The 22480-nt window shown below is 39.8% G+C and overlaps 1 protein-coding gene across 3 annotated transcripts in view; it reads left to right on the plus strand.

Moving 5' to 3' along the window:
- Positions 1-22480, plus strand: part of bcl11aa (BCL11 transcription factor A a) — a 49201-nt gene that overhangs the window by 10257 nt on the left and 16464 nt on the right. Inside the window, exon 1 of one of the 3 annotated variants that reach the window (XM_058056026.2) lies at positions 10587-10899. The exons of the other annotated variants lie outside the window; for them this stretch is intronic. Within the exon in view, the coding sequence (XP_057912009.2) occupies positions 10890-10899 (10 nt within the window). The 5' untranslated portion in view covers positions 10587-10889. Of the gene's footprint in view, positions 1-10586; positions 10900-22480 lie in introns of those variants that run through there. 3 annotated transcript variants of the gene reach the window in all.

Below are 22480 nucleotides of genomic sequence, written 5' to 3' on the forward strand. Positions count from 1 at the left end.
TCATCCTGGACTGGTGGCCAGCCAATCACAGGGCACATATAGACAAACAACCATTCACACTCACATTCATACCTATGGACAATTTGGAGTCGCTAACGAACCTAGCATGTTTTTTGGAATGTGAGAAAACTCCACACAGAGATGGCCGAGGGTGGAATTGAACTCAGGTCTCCTAGCTGTGAGGCCTGCACACTAACCACTCATCCACCGTGCAGCCTTGAGAAAATAGAAACCTGGAATACTACATAACGGCTTTGAATACGTTGTCTTCTATTTAACTTAAGGCTTGAAAATGCTTAATTAAGGCAGTAATAATCTTGAATTTGCATATTTTTTGACTAAGGCTAAGGCTGTATTCAACTATGAAACAGGATGATTTATTAATTATTATGTTTTGTAAACTCAGTGATAGAGTGAAGCCGCAGAATTTGAAGTTCAACATGGGAAGGGACGATCTGGATGTTGCTTCAGTCGCCACTGTTCACTGCAACGACACAGGGAGTTAAATAGCTAGTCAACAAGAGGAGTGTTTTGATAGAGAACTGAATTGTGAAACGTCACACTACATTCCCAGTAAGACCAGTCAATATTCCCATCACATGTGAAGAGCATAGCATAGCAAGTGGAAATCCACCGATAATATAAAAATGTACAAACTGGCACCGTGTCATAAGCATCGGCAAATGACAGTTTTTTTTTTTCCACTCATAAACACATATGCATAAGGGACCCAACCCCCCCCCCCCCCCTGAAACGCACACATACACACGTACACAAACTGCCACCAGCAGCAGCACTGACTTTTCCAGATAATTTGCGGACGCTCATTTGAATTTTAAGCGCTACTTTAATCTTCAAAGCTCAAATAGCTTTATGAATATGCATGCAGTGGGCAGACTTTAGTTCATTACCTAGTTGTAAATTCTAATGACCATTAGTTCCTCACAGTAATTGCCAATTGTTTTGCATTTTTGATTGGCCTATTACCATGCGCATTCGCCGTGCACATCAGCCACGCTTGTCAGAGCCCGCATGTCAGGGGGTGTTTTCATGCTTGTGTGTGTGTTGTGTATTTTTGTGCCTAGGGTAAGATGTGTGTGAGAAAACCATGGATGTGTGTGTTTTTTTTTTTTAGGCTAATATAAATGAAAGTTGCATTATTTTTAATTGTGATGATTTAGAGCAGAGCCAGAGATTGGACGTATTTAATTTACATGATGTCTCGCCTGTTCCCTCATTACAGCGCTTGTCTTACACACACACACACATATACACACAAAATATAGACAACAAACCATCTGGCTGGGTCCTATATGGGTCAGCTGACATGGTAAAATGATTTCTCAATGCCCATCTCGCTCTCGCTCTCTTTCTGTCAGCCCATTCATTTTACATGTCAGCTGTCTTTTTGTACTTTTTTTTCCATAAACATTTCAACCGGCTCGCTTTTTTACTCAATTTTGCAAATCGTGGTTGGTCTTTTTCTGTAAAAGTCGATGTGCGGTTATTAATGAGCGAATATATACACGTAGTTTACGGGTACAATCCTTAAAAAAGGCAATAAAATAAAATAAAAAATCAAATCATGAACTTTTCTTTGTCGCTTCATCTTGCCATCCCTACAGTCTAGTTACACTTCTTCCCAGTGCGCATACAATCAGGGGTGGGGCCCCAAATACCGACCCCCGTATGAACATTGGACTTTTAATGTCTTTATAAAAATGGTTTTATTTACTGCTTTAATTTGATTATTTTTTTATAATAAAAATGCATTTTTTAAATATTCTATCCTTGACTTATTTTACGACGCAGCAATGGCTCAAACGTGGGTACGATCATCACTGTCACCCGAAGAGCTGTGGAGGATATTGTTTTAATGAAATTCACAGAAAACTATTCAAATGCGAAGGTGATGGGGAGAAAAGGGAAAAATATGGGAGTTTCCCGGTGGGAAGGTTGAAAGGTACGACGGAAAAAGCAGCAACTTGCTGGACAAATTGTATTGCAATTTATATATACAGTATTTGTGTTTATCATTGTAATTCCTCAAATGTGTGAATTAGAGATGGAAATTATGGAGTAATTTGTCTGAAATGAATAATATCAAATATCCTATCCTAAATGAAGCATTTTCTAGCATAAAAACGGCTACATGAAATATAAATATAACGCACTCAGAAGACGCATTCAAAGATGATATGTAGTATTCTATACTGGTCACTCGGTGTCAGTATTGTTACTGTAATGTTGGAGACACACAAGCATCAGACTTGATAGCCTGAAGAACAATCCTTCATTGCAGGTTTGAATAATTTATTGTTTGTTTATGATAAAAATGTTATTTTATGAAGCAGCATTGAAAATGGATGGATGGGAGTTGTTTTACTATGGTTTGTGAATTTTGTTGTTTTAAGTATTGTATATGAAAAGGCAGGCCCATTAATGACGCCCCAAGTACATCATAACACAATTATTATGATTTTAAACAGTTGTGACTGAACGGTAATGTACGACAGATGCTTCCTTTCTCTTGTGGAAAGTTCTTTACTTTGTAAAGCACAAGGCTGTAAAAGCAATCTTTAGTCTTCACCAGTCCTGCCAGGTGGAATCAACCATTTTGTATTTTTGTAAGGTGGGTGTACATAAGTCGTCCAAGAAGCAAATATGTGGGTGAGGCTCTTGAAAGGGTACCGGCGAGGGTGTCGTCATTTCGAGGGTCATGATGCACAGTGATTTTGAAGTTATAACCATATCCAAAATATACTGCAAAAACACTGAGAAATCAGGAGAAACAGTATCAAATGCTTTCTTCTTGTCTAATTCGTGTAAAAAATGATCTGTCCTATTTCTACATCGCCATTTTGTGACGTGCAAATGCATTTCCTGGACTCAAAACCTTATGCCACGTTAATATAAACATCGTCCTGTGCACACAGATTGAATTGAAGAAGACTATATGCAAATGAGCTGACGACTGCATCAACACATTGTGGATGCAGGAGGGTCCATCAATTGAAGCACATAAAGCCGTTACGTCATGTCCCGGTCAGCCCAACAACACCAACGATGTTAAGCTGTAAAAAAAAAAAACCCTCACTGTCATAAATTGTACTAAAAATACAGTTGTTGAAATTGTAGTAAATCATTTTTGCTTTACTGCTTGTCTGTACGCAGAAACAGTGAAGCACATGAAGAAATGTCAAAATGATTATTATTTTTAAACGTTTGATTTAAAACTCATTTATTCAAATGCAAGTAATAATATGATATATAAATAAATAGCAACATTTTGTGCCCTGCTGCCATGAAATACAACCAAATATGATATTCTTTGGTGATATGTGATAAGTTTTTCTTCACAAACTTAATATGCAAATTGGTTAGAAAATAACAACTTTCATTTTTGCTTGCTCTATCACGCTTTTGGTAGCCCTTTCAGGAGAATGACCCACGTGTGTGTGTTTACAGTATGTGCGTGGTTTGAGGCGGCGTATCCACGGAGACTCTGTTTCCTGAGGTCTCTTTTTGCCCCCTTCACACACCCACCCTGCATACCGTAAATACCTGTGGCTGATCTAACTCACTTCAAAGTGTTTAATATTCAGCTGGGAAACTGTATCCAGAGTACAGGTAAATTATTAAGCAAATGAACTTTTTTAGGTAGTCAGATGAACTGATGGGCCATTTTCTCACGTGTGTGTGTGTGTGTGTGTGTGTGTGTGTATGCCCGGTGATTGGTCTTAGGCCAAGAGCATGAATAATTGATCCCATGCCCGCTATCATTTTCTTGATGTAATTGCCCTGTAAGATATGATGAAATCTAATGGATAATTTATCCCCCCAAAATGGAACGGCTAAAATGTACTTTTTAGCCATTTTTCAATCTGTTTCCCCTGTGGGCGTTCCTGCATGGATGTGTGTATCATTTTCACACGGATTTCTGCTGTGTGTGTGGTCCGTAGGGGGGCAATAATAGTAATGTGCTTGCAAGGTTTTAAAAAAAAACAACTTAAAACTAAATAAAGATATTTTATTAGCATTTTTTTTTTTTGGTACAACAGTCAAATTTGCTGCAGGGAATATCAGCCATGTTTTTTTTCCAGCACTATAGCTGTAGGTTCAAAAATTTTTTCTGATGTTTTTTTTTTTTTAATAAAGCCGGAGTGTAAAAATTAAATTCAAATTTGTTGTTTAACAACTGTTAAACCTAACCTGTCACGAAAAAGGAAGGAAAATATGTACGCATATTATTCCACTTAAAATAAAGACATCACCTTTCTTGTTAAATAAACAATGCAGTGAGACATTCTTTGCATGTGTGTGTGTGTGTGTGTGTATTGCTGTATTGTTGGGCGAGTATTTTGAGTAAATCTGAATTTTTGATGCATATTTTCCAACTCTACTTCCAATAAAATGCTTTTTGGATTAAAGCATATTTGGTGATGTGTGTAAGGAGGTGTATAGTTATTAGGCATCTTCTTTTTCTCAGGCAAAATAGTCCAAATTGACTAATATTATAGCATTGCAACAATTAATCAATGATTAATCAGCTCTCTAATTGTGTTTTAGACAAATTGAAGATATTCACATACATCAGCTTTGACTTTGGAAAACAGTAATGGACATTTTTCTGACATGTTGCAGAACAGTGCTACTTTAGACCAAATTGATTATTCGATTAATCCAAATAAGCTTCAGATTAATCGACTAAGAAAATAATTGTTTTTGCAGCCCTAGTCTTCCTTTGATTGTCTGTGATGTTGGACTCTTGCTTGGATATTTGTTGAAAAGAGACAACAGGATGCCGAGAAGTGGCTGAGAAAAAAATGTTAAGCAAGCAAGAAAGGATTATCCTCTCGTGTTGTCATATTCCAGAACGGTAACCTTTTCGAGTACGCTGAAGTACAAGGTGCTCGGTGCTCATAGACATGGTTGAAAGCCCGCCAACACCGAACAAGACTGCATGGTTAGCCGTGTCATTATTCTTCCACCTTTAAGGCCTTAATGGTGAAATAATTATGACAGTACTCCCCCCCTTCCCTACCTGACCTAAATCCCAATGAGACCGAAAACTGGCCAGTGTCTGGAAAGTTGTGCTTGCTGTTGAATGACAGGTTGACCATCAACAGATTATGACAGTGACTGATTCCATGGATGGAATACTTTTTGACTGGCATTGAAACAAAGGCTTGTTATATTTGCATTGGAAAATGAGGGAGTTTTCCGGGAAAATAAGAGAAATTCTGGTCATGCACCAGATTTTCCACTAGCACCCTGAATATTGGCAGAATCTTGTAGAGTGTCACAGAAGCCATGTTGCAGAACGGGATAGAGAGAGGGTAGAGAGGTCACTAAGGTTTTATATGGACTGAGAAATGGCTGCAACTCATGATTATTTTCTTAGTCGATTAATCTGAAGCTTGTTGTTTGGATTAATCGAGTAATCTGTTGGGCAAACACAAACAGAACCAAAAATGTCCATGACTGTTTTCCAAAGTCAAAGCAGATACGTATGAGTATCTTATTTTGTCTAAAACACAACGAAAGTAGGTTTTTGATTAATTAACCAATTATCAAATGATTAATTGATTAACTGTTGCAGCTCTAGAATGAGAGCACTGCTGCAGTTGAGTTACAAAATGAGTCCTTGCCTAAAAATAATGTACACCAGGGATGTCCAAAGTCCGACCCATCTGTGGGCTTTTTTTATTGGCCTGCGGCAAAAAATAAATAAATAAATAAGTGAAATATTTTGAGAAATTCATTCACAGGAAAAGTTGAAATGGTGTACACAGCAGGGACGAAAAATCCCTCAGCTATTTTTTAACAACCTCTTCCTTTTTTCCCATCGCTCTTTCTCATCTCTTTTGTCCTACAGTACAGCATTTTTGTTCCTTCTTTTGTTAGCCATTGGACTACATACACACACACATACATGCACATACACACACACACACATACACACACACCATACGGCTTTAAATATTTTTTATTGTCCTGAAATGTATTTATTACCGCCATGACTTAATTCCTGATTAATTAAGTGTGAACATGAACTGTCTGCTGACAGCCCACATGTACACACACACACACGCACACACACACACACACACATTTATCTTTGCCATACAAAGGAAATGCTGGTAGACAAAGTTAGGTGATGAGAGACAGAGGGGGGGATTGAAGTGAGGAAAAAAAGGTGGAAAAAGCAGGATTGAGGGATGAGGAAGAAAGAGCGCATAGGGGTGGAGTGCCTTGAGGCCTGCTGTGCCTTGGCGGGGGGGCGGGATATGGATATAGATGGATAGGGGTTGTGGGGGAGGGCTCAGCCCTGACGACGGCTGTCCATTAACAGATGAACTTGGCCTACGTCCAACTGTTTGATGAGACCAGTGTGTGTGTGTGTGTGTGTGTGTGTGTGTGTGTGTACACCCCCCCCAATACACCTTTACACACACTTGCTGTAGTGCTTCATTGTTTCTCATTTGTATTGTCTGGCGTACGTACATGCATTTGCCATCGCCATTTTTGTCTCCGTTATTGCTATTTAAAATTCAATGTTTATTCAACATATTATGAATTACTTGACTATTATTTTCTTGTAATCACAGCATGAATTGGAGATATTGATATTATGATATTATCACATCATGATGAATGATAATATGCTCCATATGATATATGATGATTGATCCAAATCAATACTACTATTTAATTTATTTAGCTGCTCATTACATGAACAATAAATGTGTCACCTTAGCAAAGTCATTGCAAAAAAAAGCAAAGTATGGGTCGTAGTACTAATTACCAGTGTGTTTATTGCTGGCTTTTTATATTTAGAAGAAGAGTGGTTGGCACTGGTCCATCCTAATACTTCATTATTCTGATGGCGTTTTTCTATTTCTGTATTTTGACTAGTACAGTATATATCGGTTCCATTTATCAGGCGTATTTATTTATCATTGTTATGAACTCTCCACCATACTAATACGTAGGTGTCACGTCTTTTACTTGGTCTCGTTTGAATGATTCCCTTGTGCATTTTTGAGTTTGTGTGTGTTGTTTTTTTTAACAGTATTACCTAGCATAGATCCCTGTCTCCACGGCACCCAACAACGCATTCTCCTGCGGCTGTGACTACTTAAGTCTACAAATTGGACATGTTTCTTTTGACTAAATGAAGCATTTTCAAGCATAAAAGTGACTAAATGAAGCAAAAATACAAATACAGGGCATTCAGAAGAACGCTGGGTGTTGTGAGACACACAAGCACCAGACGTTTTCGCAGGAACAACAGGCTTTAATTGCAGCTTTGAATGATCTCAAATGATCTACTCTTGTGGCTGTAACCCATGCCGAGCTAAAACTCAAACTTGAACCCTCGACATCTCGTATTGTCTGCACCATCGGGACACATTTACATCAGTACAAGTCTTATTTATGTCTTATTTTCACTTATTAAATCTGCTATATCGGATAATAAGAGCGCGGAAGTGACTATAGGGGTGTTATTTCATGTCTACAGAGCTCTAATAATATTAATCATGTTTTAAACAGGTTTTCTATGCACTAACTACAAAAATATTCCATTTATAAATAAAGAATCCTACTTTTGCAGAGACTCACTTATCACGGTCAGGTGTGGAACAATTGACCGTGATAAATGAGGGATTACTGTAGTGACGTAATCCTTTCTTGTCCAGAGGCAATCCAAAGATTTATCCACTCTGAAAGCCAGATTTGTACGTCCAAAACATCCGAGCCATGTGGAAGCAAGGCTGATAAATGTTTCTGTGTGGACCAGCCCAGAGTTTGGCCAAGGATGAAGTTAGAGGAAGTGCATGCAAACTATGACGATCCGACCCATGTGTACATGTGAACACGTGTTATGTGTCTTTCATCATGGGTTGTTGTGTTGTTTATGAACGGTCATTCATGCTTGTGTACCGTGTGTCATTGTGAGTGCCATATGACAGGACAGGTGGTAAGTAGACTTAAGTTGCATTGTAAGACTTTACAGCATGTAACATGAACCCTAACCTGGCCGTGTTGACACCTGAAATACACTATGTTCACAAGACAACATCGACGACAAAGACAGCTGGGATAGGCTCCAGCACAGTGGAGGATACAGTGAGGATAAGCAGTATAGAAAATGGATAGATGGAGGAATTTACAATTAAAGAACCGTCACTGACCACAGATGGCCCTCAGACCGCACTTTGGACGCTCCTTCCTTAGGCAGTAGACACACACGGAGGTTTACAGGCTCGTATTGTTTCTACCTCCTATGGCTTTCCTTCACTTCGCCCTGTGGTCCCAAGTTTGTGCGTTGTTGGCTGAATGTGAAAGCGGAGCTGCTCGGCTTGAAGCTATCATATCCACCACCTTCTTCCGTTCCTGCTCTCTAATCTTGTGTAAACACAAAAATCAGCTCCCAGCTTCTTCTGGCAGATGCAGGCCAGCATTGATGATACTGCGATAGAGACCTCTAAAGCTTGGATTTACAGTTTAGAGATCCTCCACATTTAGGCGAGGTAGGCTTATTTCGGCGTAAGATGGTTGCCTACTCTCTATTCATTGTCTTTAGCCTGAAAGAAAGATGGTGCTAATGCATCACATTAGCCACGTATACATGGACCCAAATATTCTAATTCCATTCGGAATTTCCCCAATCCGATTGAAGTATCTTGTACCTGCTCAATCGGAAAAATTGTCAGACTGCGTTCTTCTTCCTGGTGTTCTTCTTCTGTTGTTTATTGGCGGTTGGCAAGCAGTTTTGGTGTGCATTAGCGCCATCTGTGGAACAGAATCTAAACCCTTCTATACGCCATTCACAAGTCCGGTTTTATTAAAAAAGAAAATATATATCTATATAAAACATGTGCTGAGCTTAATTATAAAATATTAGCAAGATTGAACTTTATCTTTTCCTGTTCCTGGGTGCGTTCTTTCAGCGAATGCTGAGATATGATGTAACACGCAGCTCCAGATGTTCTTCGATTAAAAAAAATGGAGGCGAGCAATCGGCACTGGACTGCTAAGGAAAGTTTGTTTTTGATTCAAACTAAATTTCAAGACTGGATGAAGTTATTCCAACAAGGATGAGTTATTCCAACAAGGGAAAGAAAAACTTGAGGTGTTGGTGTTTACAATTTACTGGGCATGCCCCATTGACTATTCTGGTTGACTATAGCGGCACATAGACACACGATTGGAACATTCCTTTCCACGTATACCATTGCTTTCGGAAAGGTGATTCGGAAAAAATCCATTCGGAAAGAGAAAAACTCATGTAAACGTGGCTAATGATTAAAATCCCAATGTGAAGCTTTAGCTCTTCAAGGGAAATATATATTTTTGTCCTACATTGGGTTAAAGGACAAATGTATTTCTTTCTTTCATAAACGGGTGCTGGGTATTCGGCTAGAAATGCTTATGATTAAGGTATAAACTCCAAAAGCAGTCAAAAGACAGACAAAGATAAAGTGAATTGAAGGAAAGCAGAAGATGTCTTCACCATGCAGAAAGAGACATGTTGTGACATGACCCATGTCCAGCCCCATGTACGCATAAAGGCATCTGTCTTCAAGATACATTTTTATGCATGTGTGTGTGTGTGTGTGTGTGTATTTATCAGATTCTGGGAATGTCTGAGTTGTCTGTGGCTGTGAATGATCTATGGCTTGTGTTTACCAGGCCATATTTTGGCTAGGCCTGCCATCACTGGCCTATGAATGATAAATTACGGATGTCTATCGGATTCACCCAAGCACCTGTGGTCCCTTGCTCTCCTTTCCGCTTTTACCCTGCGCACCAGAAAGGAGAAACACTTTAATGCCTCGATGGCATCTTTTCTTCAGGTATGCTATTATTTTTTAATCCAGGTCAGTATCAGTCAGGATAATTGAAATATATTTAATTAATATATTACAGTGGATGTTTGCTGATTTTTTTTTTTTTTTTACATTTTTATTTCTTTATTCCTCACTGATGTTTTTTTGTCAATTTTTAAGATGTAACACTTTGCTTGGCGATCCTTGAATGGCACAAAAGTGCTAACTTTTAACTTATAGATAAAACAATCCTCAAACCGTGCAGAGACGTGAGCACAAGTCGATATATTCGATATAGGCAAGCATTGTGCATTACAGTAATCCCTCGTTTATTGTGGTTAATTGGTTCCAGACCCGACTGTGATGGATATTATGTGATTGATACAGTAAATTGAATATTTTTGTAATTGGACCATAGAAAACCTTTTCACGGCCTTCTGGACATTATTAGAGCTTTCTAAACACAATATAACACCCCTATAGTCACATTTTTACAATATAGCAGATATAAAAATAGAGAAAATCCGAAAATGAATGGATGAATGAAACATAAATAAGACTCATGCTTGTGTTTTTTACAAATGTGTTTTGGTGTTGTGGACAGGAAGTGAGGTAATGTATTTACCTCGGTATGGGTTACGTTCCGCAACAGTGTTCCTTGTTATGGACTATTCTGTCTGGTGTGAGCTCATTCTAAGATGCAATAAAAGCCTGTTGTTCTGGCGATTTCACGATTTTTTTAGTGATCATTTAGTGATTTTTACGCTCGGAATGCTTTATTTAGGCAAACAATACATTATCTTAATGCTCATCTTTTATCTCACGTTGCCAGGGCCGTCCGTCTCTCTCTCTCTCTCTTGCTCTGTCCGCACCTCAGTGTCTCGCTTGGTAATCCCTTAGCCGAGTAAGACGAACACGTGTGTTAACATTCAGTCATCAGTTTATCTTTCGGATGCTTTTGTCAGTCGCTTATGAACTTTGTTTAGTGCTGACTGAAGACATTCCAGCCGCCTCCTGGGTTGGGACTTTGCTGTTTGACTGGTATACGTAAAGATGACAGATGGTAAGTGAGGAAATCTTCACTACTGGAACACGTTTTTTTTTTTTTTTTAATAATCCCGTCAGTTATAATTCACAAAAGTTTATTTTTATAGTTTGAGGACAGGCAACGTGGGTGTGTTGTTTGTGGAGGTGGGCAACTAAGTCCTTGAGACACTCCCTCAAACTCATTGAATGATCACGACTGCCTGATTGTTGCTTCAGGTGGCCTTCCATGACTTTGGTGGTGATAGTCCATGTTCAAAACAGTGGAATTATTATGCTTTGGTATGGTATGATGTACGTGTTACATTAAGGTTACATTTGTAGAGGTCTGAAAAGAAGTTGGACAAAGCGGAGCTTATTAAGAATCTTCTCCATGTCTCTTACTGATAATTCATGTATTTTACATTTTGTACACTTCCTATGTGAAAGGAAGGTATTTGTGTCAACAAATATATGTATTATAGGTCATATTAGATTTATAAATTCATGTATTTTGGAAAAGCAATGATCGAGTAAAACCATGAAATTGAAAGCAGGAAGTGGCAAAGGATTACTGTATTGCTGAATATGAAGTAGTTGTGTCTTTTGATGATCATATTTAATATCGGTCCAGTTCCTTGATGTCTCTGACAACAAGTTATCATCTTAAGTAGATGCTTGTTTCTTCCGGCTTGCTTTCATGTATTTTACATTTTTTACACTTCCTATGTGAAAGGAAGGTATTTGTGTCAACAAATATATGTATTGTAGGTCATATTAGATTTATAAATTCATGTATTTTGGAAAAGCAATGATCGAGTAAAACCATGAAATTGAAAGCAGGAAGTGGCAAAGGATTACTGTATTGCTGAATATGAAGTAGTTGTATCTTTTGATGATCATATTTCATATTGGTCCAGTTCCTTCAGTAGATGTTTGTTTCTTTCGGCTTGCTTTCAACAACCTGAGACCACATCTGATGACCGCCAAGGTCTCAGACCATGCTGTTTCCCTCATGGTTCTGTTTCATTTCCTTCTTGTTTTGTGTCCTTTTTTCAGCCTCTTGGTAACTCTCCTTACCCCCCCACCCCCACCCCTTTGCTGTGTTTGTGTTTCCTCGACCCGCTTGTCTCAGTAGCAGTAAATACCCTTGCTACCTGACACAGATCCACCTTTCTACTTGACCGCGCACACAGAGAGGGCCAGCTGTGTGTGTAAGTGTGTGTAAGTGTGTGTGTGTGTATCCGAAGAAAAGTGTATTCCCCGGTGACCCTCTGCCTCCTGGTTTAAAGGACTGAGCGACGCACCCTCTTACTCACTCTCCCCCAAGCAGGCTCTCGTCTCTGAGATAAAACAGGTTTAATCTTTGACACTGTGTCCAAACTGGCCTCTTTGCAGGTGAGGAGCGCCTCCTGGGGTGTGTGTGTAACTGTTAGATTCACTCTGACCTAAATTTGGAGGACAACAGCCCGGAGGCTATGTGTGTGTTTGTGATTGTGTGCCTCTTCTTATGAAACCGTGTGTTTGTGTGTTTCCGCTCTTTGGTTTCCCTCAACGCTTTTAGCCTCAATCTTTTTCTTAAGAAATACAACTATATCAGATATTTGCTTTTATCCGCTCAGCTGCAGCTGCCAGTATGGTGACTGTTCACATCCATCGAGTAAAGTCATAAGCCCCCAAATCTCAAACATATTTTCATCATTATACATCAACAATTTTAGACCTAATGTTGCTTAAAAATGGGAGTTAATTAGCATACCAGTAGGGATGCATATGGAAACTTGGTATCGTAATGACACCGGCAGTGTTTCACAAGTACTGTTTTGGCACCGGTATCGAACAACCCAACACACCCAAGTCTAATTACCAGAACACAATGCCTCATCGTAATCCATAAAACACGCTCCTTAAAGTGATTTTTCAGTGTTTCGCCATCACATATGGAAGAAGCCAGACAAGCTGGAATAAAAAAAAAAATGCTTGGTTTGATATCACTGTTAAGCGAGTCAGCATGTGTTCTTGTAGTCAAAATGAAAACACGCGTCAGGTATCCGCATGTCAGACCTTTTTTAGTGCCCTATAAATACTTGCTCCAATTCCATAAATTCTAAATGTAGGCATGCACCATGTTATTCAATAGCACTCTTTCGCAGTCAGATAAGCACAGGGTTTTACACACAATTCATTCCCTTATATCTGGGGTCTCTCAAAACTGGGACCCACATTTTGTAATGGTCGGGACCCATTTTTATTTGAATCAAACATTTTTTTAATTGACTTTTTGTGTGTGTTTTTTTGTCTTCTATAGTATGGTGTGTCATGTGCATTGCAATGTTTTCACCCAGGGATTCGTTCCCATCTGGATGCAACTATTTACTAATCGGGAACAGCGAGGATGCAAATCTTAGGAGCGTTCCCGTGTGGACAAGGATTGACTCTGTTTGCACGTTTCATATAATTTGCATTTTTATGTGTAATTATTGTCATTTTAGAAGATTGATGCTCACCTGACACACCAGATGTGTTGTTTCACAGAAACGGTTTTGTTTACAAATCCATCAGAAATATAGCTGCAGGCACTAAAAAAGATATTTGTTATCCAACAAATACATACTCTATACGCTATACACTCGCATTCACTTGTACTGCAAATATGTGTAATGTTTGATTGAGGAATAGTACATAGTATGTAAATAATACTACTTTGCCCAAGTTGTATTATAATCTATGGCAGCCACTTTTGACAGCTAAATTCTCTGCTTAAAGGATGCTGAACTCAGACATACAACGAAATAGCGTAATGCAAATGTGCAATATTTCCATATTCCTCTGTTACTACCTCAAATATATTTATTTATTTAACAACTCAATACACTCATATGTGACTTTTACTCATCTGTATACACCAGTCATTATTTGCACTAAGACCCATTCATCACTGCACTAAAAATTAATATATCTGCAATATGTCTGCTCCTGTATATGCTCCTGTGCAATATTATGTGTATACTTTGGATATCTTGTATATATATTGTATATATCTTGTTAAACTGTCTTTTTTTTACTCTACTTTTTTAACTTGACTAATGCACCGAAAGGAGAAGCTCTCCAATCTCGTTGTACATCTTGTATAATGACAATAAAGGCCATTCCATTCAATTCCATGATATGCTGAAACCTATATATTGTTTGCAGTGTCGGCTCCAAACAAATACTTGTGTATGCTATAGAAGTTGTATGACCTCATAGTGGTGTGACACAATGTAACACAAACAAACAAAGCACAGCAATTTAAGGCATGCAGCAATTCTCGGCACGTCTCAGTCTATTAGAAGATAAACTTTGTTTGGGAATAGGTGTGCTCCGTGTTCTTCTCATTTCAATGCGCTTGTTCCATTGCAAAGATGACTGACTTGGGATCTGAAACTTGGAAAAAAATCATACTGTACTCATTTGAAGCAAACACAGTGGATGCCCGAGAGCAATCCCACAGTTCTTTTTTGTATTGCAATGCTCTCCAATGATGGAGATGTTGACCTTTTAGGAATATTTACCATGTAATGCAATTATACCACTAATGGATTTGGCCCACTGATCTTTTTGTGCGCTGTGTCAGCGGGCCAGTAAAGCAGTGTTGGCTTTATTATAGCACACAGACACACACGGACCGTGCACACCAGTCGGGCCCTGTGCTCATTTGCGTGTGTATGTTCAACATCTATAATCCTCCCTCTCTTGTGAAATCACACACGGGCTCAAATGAACATGCGTGTGTGCACACACAGCCACGTGCACGCCAGACCCCTTGTGAGCGTGCGTCTGCCAAGTCGGACGGCAGTCTGCCAGCAAATAAGGGGGCTGGGATGGGGTGAGGGCTCATCTGCTGGGGTTAGCCAGCTACAGCCACACACACACATAAATACACACAGTAAAGCGGTGCCCACTTAGATTAACAGGGTTAATTAGCACAACATGAGCCCTGAGTTGGCCACAGTGGAGGGACGTTGAGCTCCGGCCGGGATTACAGCAGCACCAGTGGTACAAGTTCAGTGTCCCCAGGTGCACACAGACTTATCTATGCATATTATCACCTCATTGTGCAGACCTCATGACAGACACATCGGGAGTTTTAAAAATAAAAAGTCCAAAATATATAGACAGTAAATCAATAGGGCTGTTTTATGCTTGGAAAAAATAACAAAGAAAAATAAATTTGGTAGGTTGTGAACAGATTTTCTATGCCCTAACTTTGAAAATATTCCATTTGTGAGTTCTTCATGGAAAATCACTTCACATGATCGGGTCTACAATAAATGAATCATGAAAAACAAGGGATTACTGTATCAGATATTCTCTTCCCATTTCATCTAAATGTTCTAAGACATTTTTCCACAACCTCCACAACCACATGCTTACAAATATGCGGGAGGAGAAATATGACCTTAGAGAAAAATGTAATTTAAAACACGAATAATGCTTGTGACTGTTCAATAAAGCATTTCAGGAAACAGTACAGTACGCCTTTTGCCTGAAGACAGCTGGGATAGGCTCCAGCACCCCCGCGACCCTCGTAAGGAGAAGCGGCAGAAAATGAATGAATGAATGAGAAATATGAGCTTAGAGAAAAATGTAATTTAAAACACGAATAATGCTTGTGACTGTTCAATAACGCATTTCAGGAAACAGTACAGTACACCTCTTGCCCGAAGACAGCTTGGATAGGCTCCAGCAGACCCAAAACCCTCGTGAGGATAAGAGCATAGAAAATGGATGGATGGACAATTTTCAAATCTTACCTCCTATTGAAAGACATTTTTATATTTTCTTTTTATTTCTATAAGCGTTGAGTTATATGTACTGTATGCGTACATGTTGAATACAGGAAGTGAACAAATGTATAAATTTTTTTGGACATGTGAAATTGTAACATGTGATGTACTCCGATCTAACATGTATGCATGTTGAAAATAATGTCAAAAAACGTCAAAACACATCAAAAAACATCAAAAAACGTTAAAGCCATACCTATAAAGCCTCATGGTTTCCTTGGGAAACTTTCCTATTTTTCTTAGTTTCCTGTAAAAGTCACATATATTAACTTTCATTGTGTAGACAAAGCATAAACGGCAACATGTAACAATATCTCAAGTCTTTATTGCTCGGACAACAGCATTCCATCTTCTGATTCCGGTCTACAGCGCTAAGCCTTCTGTTGTATGTAAACATTTACCAACACAGTATCCACAGCAGTCTGTGAGGACAATGGCAGTGGGCAGTCAGATGTGTTTTCTTTTTCACTCTGTCGGGGTAGGGGAATATCCCTTATTTTGCGGGAAATGTCCCTCGTTTTTAAATGCAAATGTTGCCAGGTATGGTGAAAGCCAAACCCATCAAACGCATTTGGAATGAACCAGAACAGAGGCCGGACCTTTCTGCCTTTCTGACCTTCCTTCCTTTCCGCAGACACATTTCAGACTTTGTGGAAGCTCCAACTTCAGTGTGTTTGTGATGAAAACTGTTTTTTTTTCAACAGCCTCTAATATCAAAGTGTGATAAAGCGTTAAACGGGAGCCATCTTAAGGCGCACACTGCGAGTGCAGAGCTATGATGGCCGTCGGGGGTTTTGGCAAGACGTGCGAGGCGTGCTACTGTCTGCTTGAGAAGTTGATGTGCGTTTAATGGCGAGAAAAGGCAGAAAGGAAGTGACGGGAGGTTATGTCAGAGCACATATGCAAGTATGAGGCACACTTTAGGAAGGAGTGACATAGAAGACACTCGCCGAGGAAGACGAGCGCAGATGGTAATGGAAGTGCATGTGTGAAAAGCAACAGTTAGCTCCTGTCTTTGCCAGTCTGGACTAAATATGGCACACTTTCCCACCCTTTCAGACGTGCCCCCTTCTCATGCAGTTTCTGGAAAGCTAGTGGGGGGAAAATCCTCAACATGAGTACTGTTCGCAAAACAAGTTCTAACTGTTTCTGTGTGTGCATTCATAATGTGCTCCAACACTGAGGCAATAAATCAGATCAGTCGTCTACGTTCTCCGAGGAGTACATTTGTATTGAATTACAGTAACCGTGACTCACGTCTCTCATACTGGTGACTGTATGAAAAACATAAAAAAGGTTATTGGCACTGTTATTACTGGCCTTTGATAAATGATGACCAAAGCAAAACTTAGTATTTCGCCTCTGAGGTTTGGAACAGTTGAAGATGACATATCAGTCTAGCGCTGGTAGCTTAATACACACTGTTCTTATTTGGAACAGTGTCACATATACCGCTGGTTCAGACTCAGTTTCAAGGACAGACACGGTAGAACGCGAGCAATGTTTGTAGGCCCGACCTTGGTACTTTGGTTTTTGTCATGAGTTTGTTCCAAAAGGTCAGAAAACTAATTATTTTTACCATTGAAAATAATGTGATAATATAAAAGCTGTTTATTTATGTCTTATATGTCTAATTTTCTTTTATTATATTGGGTAATAGGAATGTAAATGTGGCGGCACGGTGGTTGAGTGGTTAGCGCGCAGACCTCACAGCAAGGAGACCAGGGTTGAATTCCACCCTCGGCCATCTCTGTGTGGAGTTTGCATGTTCACCCCGTGGGTTTTCTCCGGGTACTCCGGTTTCCTCCCACATTCCAAAAACATGCTAGGTTAATTGGCGACTCCAAATTGTCCATAGGTATGCATGTGAGTGTGAATGGTTGTTTGTCTATATGTGCCGAGTCCAGGGTGTACAGCTGGGATAGGCTCCAGCACCCCCTGCGACCCTCGTGAGGAAAAGCGGTAGAAAATGAATGTAAAGGTGACTATAGGGGTGTTATTTTATGTCGAGAGAGCTCTAATAATGTTTTAAAAAGCATGTATACAAGGCCGTATGTTGAAACTATGAAAATATTTCATTAAAATAGAAATACAGCACAGTCTGCAACCAATTAACCGCCATGAATGAGGTATTACTGTACTCTTTAATTATTGTGAAAACAAAACAAAATGAATTGCACTCAACGATAGATAATTAATCAATATCTAATGAATAATACTACTATTCTACAATTTGATTCTTTTAAGCCTGCAAGATACACTCCTTCAACCCCGATAACCTTTCCAGTACCCAACTCTGTCGGTGTACACACATGCATGCATACCTTGTACATATATTTATATAAATAGGTAGCCACATCGGGGAAGGGATGGAAGGATGCAACTGGGACATGTTATGTGGCAGCGGTTGTAGTACCTACACATGTACACAGACGCGTACACTCATACACATACAGCGATGCTATTTTTCAACTTGATTTAGAAGGCGTATCTGCAGGCAATGGGAGTAAAAACGAGGGCAGGGGACACAGACGGACAGATGGAGGGAAACTGGGGAGTACAGTTTACAAGTAGTAAGTCTGGGAAGGAAGAAATATAGCGACTGTATAACAGTTTTAAACAGAAATGGTGCAGGGTTTTATGAGGTCCAGTAGTTGCTGCCGTGTAAGGAGAAGTGTGGTTTGTGGGAATTAATCTGTGCATCTGACACACTGCTCCATACACTCCATATACAAAATAGACAAGCTATAGAGTTGCATGCCATCAGTCTTGCTCAAAATATTGGAGAAAGACATTTGAGGACTTACTGTCATAAATGATTGTGTCAGCTATTTTCAGGGACTTTTTCTCCCTTCAAAATCCATTCCAATAACGTCCTTTGTAGATCATTCCGAATGACTGGGATGATGCCTTTGGAGAGACATGCATGTGTGTGCTTTTAATGATGTGACTCAGAGCGTTCTGGGGATGGCAGCGAGTGATATCCCACAAACTGAGAGAATAAAAGCTCATCTGAAAGCCAAAACAGATCCATAAATGGATGCACATGAAGGCAATGGTGTCTGTGCTTTTATCGCTTCATCAGGAAACTTTTCCAGCCACCTCTGTGGAATAAGAAGGAACGCTGATTCTAGTCAGCTCGTATTGTTTATGACATTAAAAGTGAAAGTGCTCAACGATGTGTGTCCCATGACGTTGAAACCCATCCAACTTTAAGTGGTTGAACAATATGACGCTGTTAAAACGGCTCATATGAAGGTTCACAAGGTTTTACATTCTGACATCCTTGCAGTACTGCAATACTGTATCCTTTAATGTATTAGCACTCTTATTTGAATGGATGTTCATTCATTCATTCATTTTCTACCGCTTATCCTCACGAGGGTCGCGGAGGTACTGGAGCCTATCCCAGCTGTCTTCGGGCACGAGACTCGTCGCCAGCCAATCACAGGGCACATATAGACAAACAACCATTCACACTCACATTCATACCTATGGACAATTTGGAGTCGCCAATTAACCTAGCATGTTTTTGGAATGTGGGAGGAAACCGGAGTACCCGGAGAAAACCCACACATGCACGGGGAGAACATGCAAAGGGTGGAATTGAGGTCTGCACGCTAACCACTCGACCGCCGTGCAGCTGAGTGGATGTTATTTGTATTAAATATGTTGTGGCAATCCAGCAACAATGTATTGTAATGTCATGTATAAGCATATAAAGCAGGGATTTCAAACTCTACCTGGGTGTTGCTGTAAAAAGATAATATGTGCTGTCGGCTTCCCAGCATGCCTTGCGGCAATTGTTTTGTATGAAGTTGTCACATGTTTGGAGGTTAATATAGCTGTTGTTCATTGTGTGTTTACTTACTCGTTCCATGGTGTGTTGTCATTTTTGTGTTGGCTCCGTGATTGTAGTACATGTTCTGTCTTGTGACCCCCCCCCCCCCCCCCCCAGCCCACCACCCTTTTCATTTATCTATGTGACAAACTGCGGTTATTACGTCCCTGATTAAAGAGCTGCTTCTTTAAGCAAGCTGAAGTGCCTTTGACCGTTTCTTGTGGTCCTCAAGGTTGCCAATATTAATGTAAAACTCCCAGGATGCGTGGGGCCGCACTCACACTCAACTTTGATATCAGGTAGGGGGCCACAAAAATGTGCTGCAAGTTTGTTTTTTTCCCTCCCGCTGCGGCCCCTCTCATGTTGTGCATTCTCTAAACGGGCATACACTTGTCTAATAGCTTGAGTGACCTTCTCATCAGGAAGTATTTTTCTCCAGATTGCCTAATAGCAGCTGCAAATGTGATGGCCTTGTGGTTTCTAAAAAGCCAAAGAGGAGGAGGTGGAGGAGAATGTCCTACCCTAAATATGAGGTGTGCCTCTTTGTGGGGCCTCCAGGGCGTCTGGATGTTTCCTCTCTTCTACTTTGTGTTCCTTCTATCCATTTGAATACGGGTAAAGTGGTACAGTGCTTATGTTAGTGCATGTGTTGACGAATGGGTTCACTACCTGCCTTAAGACAGAGGCAGAAAAGGAGATTGTAAAAAGGTGGTAATAAGCAGGTATAGAAGCCCTCCATCGCCTTCTAGGAAAATATTGCGTCAGTGTGCATTCAGCTTTAAATCATGCCTGAACCTGACCTGCCTGAACCTGAGTGAATCCCAGTGGCTCTCCACTTGCAAGGAATGGGCCATGTTTACCCTGGAACCAGAGCTATTTTTTTCTCTATCAGAAGCCCCCCTATGGGCTCATGCTGCATTCACTGTACCAAGATTTAAAATTCCATGCGTATAGCTTGTTCAGAACCGTGTTTAAGTGTTTTAACAGTTGTAATTGCACATTATCACATTGCAAAACTATAATGGCGATACGTGCTAAGACAAAGAAAATTATATTTTCAAAAACACGTTTCCCCCACCTAAAAAAAAAATCACCACCCATACGAGTGGAGTTTTATTTATTTATTTATTTATTTTTGAGTATAAGTCGCATTTTTTGCGGGTAATTTATTTTCCAAACTACTTGACCAAAACAGACATTACATCATTTTGGAAGGCAAGTTCTTTTTTTAAAAAATATGTTTTATTTAATATTTTTTATTTTTATTTTTTAAATAACGTTTGTCAATGAAAAATACATTTTCAGTCATGCACATTTTGGCCAATCAGAAGCCTGAAAAGCAGCCACAGCTGACTCGGTTAGGTATTACAACACCTCTGTGGAAACATGCACAAACACAACAAACTAAGTTACAGTGGAACGTGGAACATTGACACCAAAATCTTACCTTGGTTTAAGTACATTTTTCAGTTAGTGTACAATATGGCCTGCATCTTGTTGCGTTATCAATACAATGCTTGAGTCCAACTGTGTTCTTAAAGTACTTCTATTGCAAAACATCCTTGTTAGCAGCTTGCTAATACATGGAAACAGGAATTGGAAGTCAGCTCCGTCATTCATTGATGATGTATCCTTTTTATTCATCATTCATTGCATTTAGAATTGTTTTATATATGTGCAAGTATAATTGTAAAACTTTAATAACATGTTTTGTGACTGTCAATGCAACCAAAGTGTCATTTACAGCAAAAAAGACAAGATTCCTTTCAAATGGATTCCGAATGCGCTACAGTTTGATAAAGCGCAACACGTGGATACTGCTGTACCTTTATCTCACGGGGAAAAGTCTGGTTTCTCAATTGTCTCTGTTTGGCGCTCCCTCTGACCTGTGGCTTTTTACGAGAACACACATTTTATCCATGGCTTTTAATGGCATATAAAAAAAAATCACTTCCTCGTCAAAATCCCTCTCTTAATAGCTTTTCAGAGTTGTTTGGAAGCTGTTTGGGTTTGGTCATTAGTGGACTGTGAGTATGTGTGCAAATGTGTGTGTGTGTGTGTGTGGTATTTTGGAAATCAGCTGACAGACTGTAAGGTCGTCTTAGGTGGGCTTGAGGGTGGGGGGGCATGATACAGGCCGTGCCCATGAGGGTGGGGTTTTGGGAGTGTGTGTGGTGCAGCACTTAAGCCATACTGGCCCTGATGGGAATGCCAGGCCCCCCTCACCACTTTCCAAATCACTAATGGAGCATCTTTGGACACACAAACACGCACACAAACACACATATCTTGCCACATGCCGGCAGACACAAGAACACTTAACATTCGACACATATTTTTACCTGGATACACACATTTTGCATACATTCCGTATGTTAAAGAGGACATCACTTTTCTAACTGTACACGCCACCTCACCACCCATTGCTGTTCTCACTTCTTAATTATTTACTGGCCTTTTTGTCCTCTCCTGGTGGCCTGGCCCCAGGCATATTAGTGTGTGTGTGTGTTTGTGTATGCAGAACTGAATGCAGCTTCACACGAAAACAGAAGAGCCTTTCACATCTATCACGAGTCTTTTGTCACTCCCAAGCGCTGTCTATACCATATGCTCCGGCAGCCGTCTACCAGCCGCATCCACCCTGAAGCCATTTTTCATCACCAAAGACACACAGAAGATTTTTTTTTTTTTTTAATTGGACTTTTCACTTATATAAGGATTTTTATATTACGTTTTGAATAAGTTATGCAGTGCTGTTGAAAATGAATCCAGTTTTGGTTTTACCCTCAAAATGTTTTATGACTAAATTAAAAAAGAAATTACTTGTTTTTTTTACACACTTGAATTGAAGGGGACCTACTGTGCTCATTTTGGGCTCTTTGTATTGAGTTGGGGACTCCTATAGAGCAGCTACATACGGTAACCTGCACAGAAAGCTTTCTAGATCTTCC

Source organism: Doryrhamphus excisus, linkage group LG10 (assembly GCF_037039965.1).
Source record: "Doryrhamphus excisus strain RoL-2023G ecotype Guam linkage group LG10, RoL_Dexc_Guam_v1.1, whole genome shotgun sequence".
Lineage (NCBI taxonomy): Eukaryota > Metazoa > Chordata > Actinopteri > Syngnathiformes > Syngnathidae > Doryrhamphus > Doryrhamphus excisus.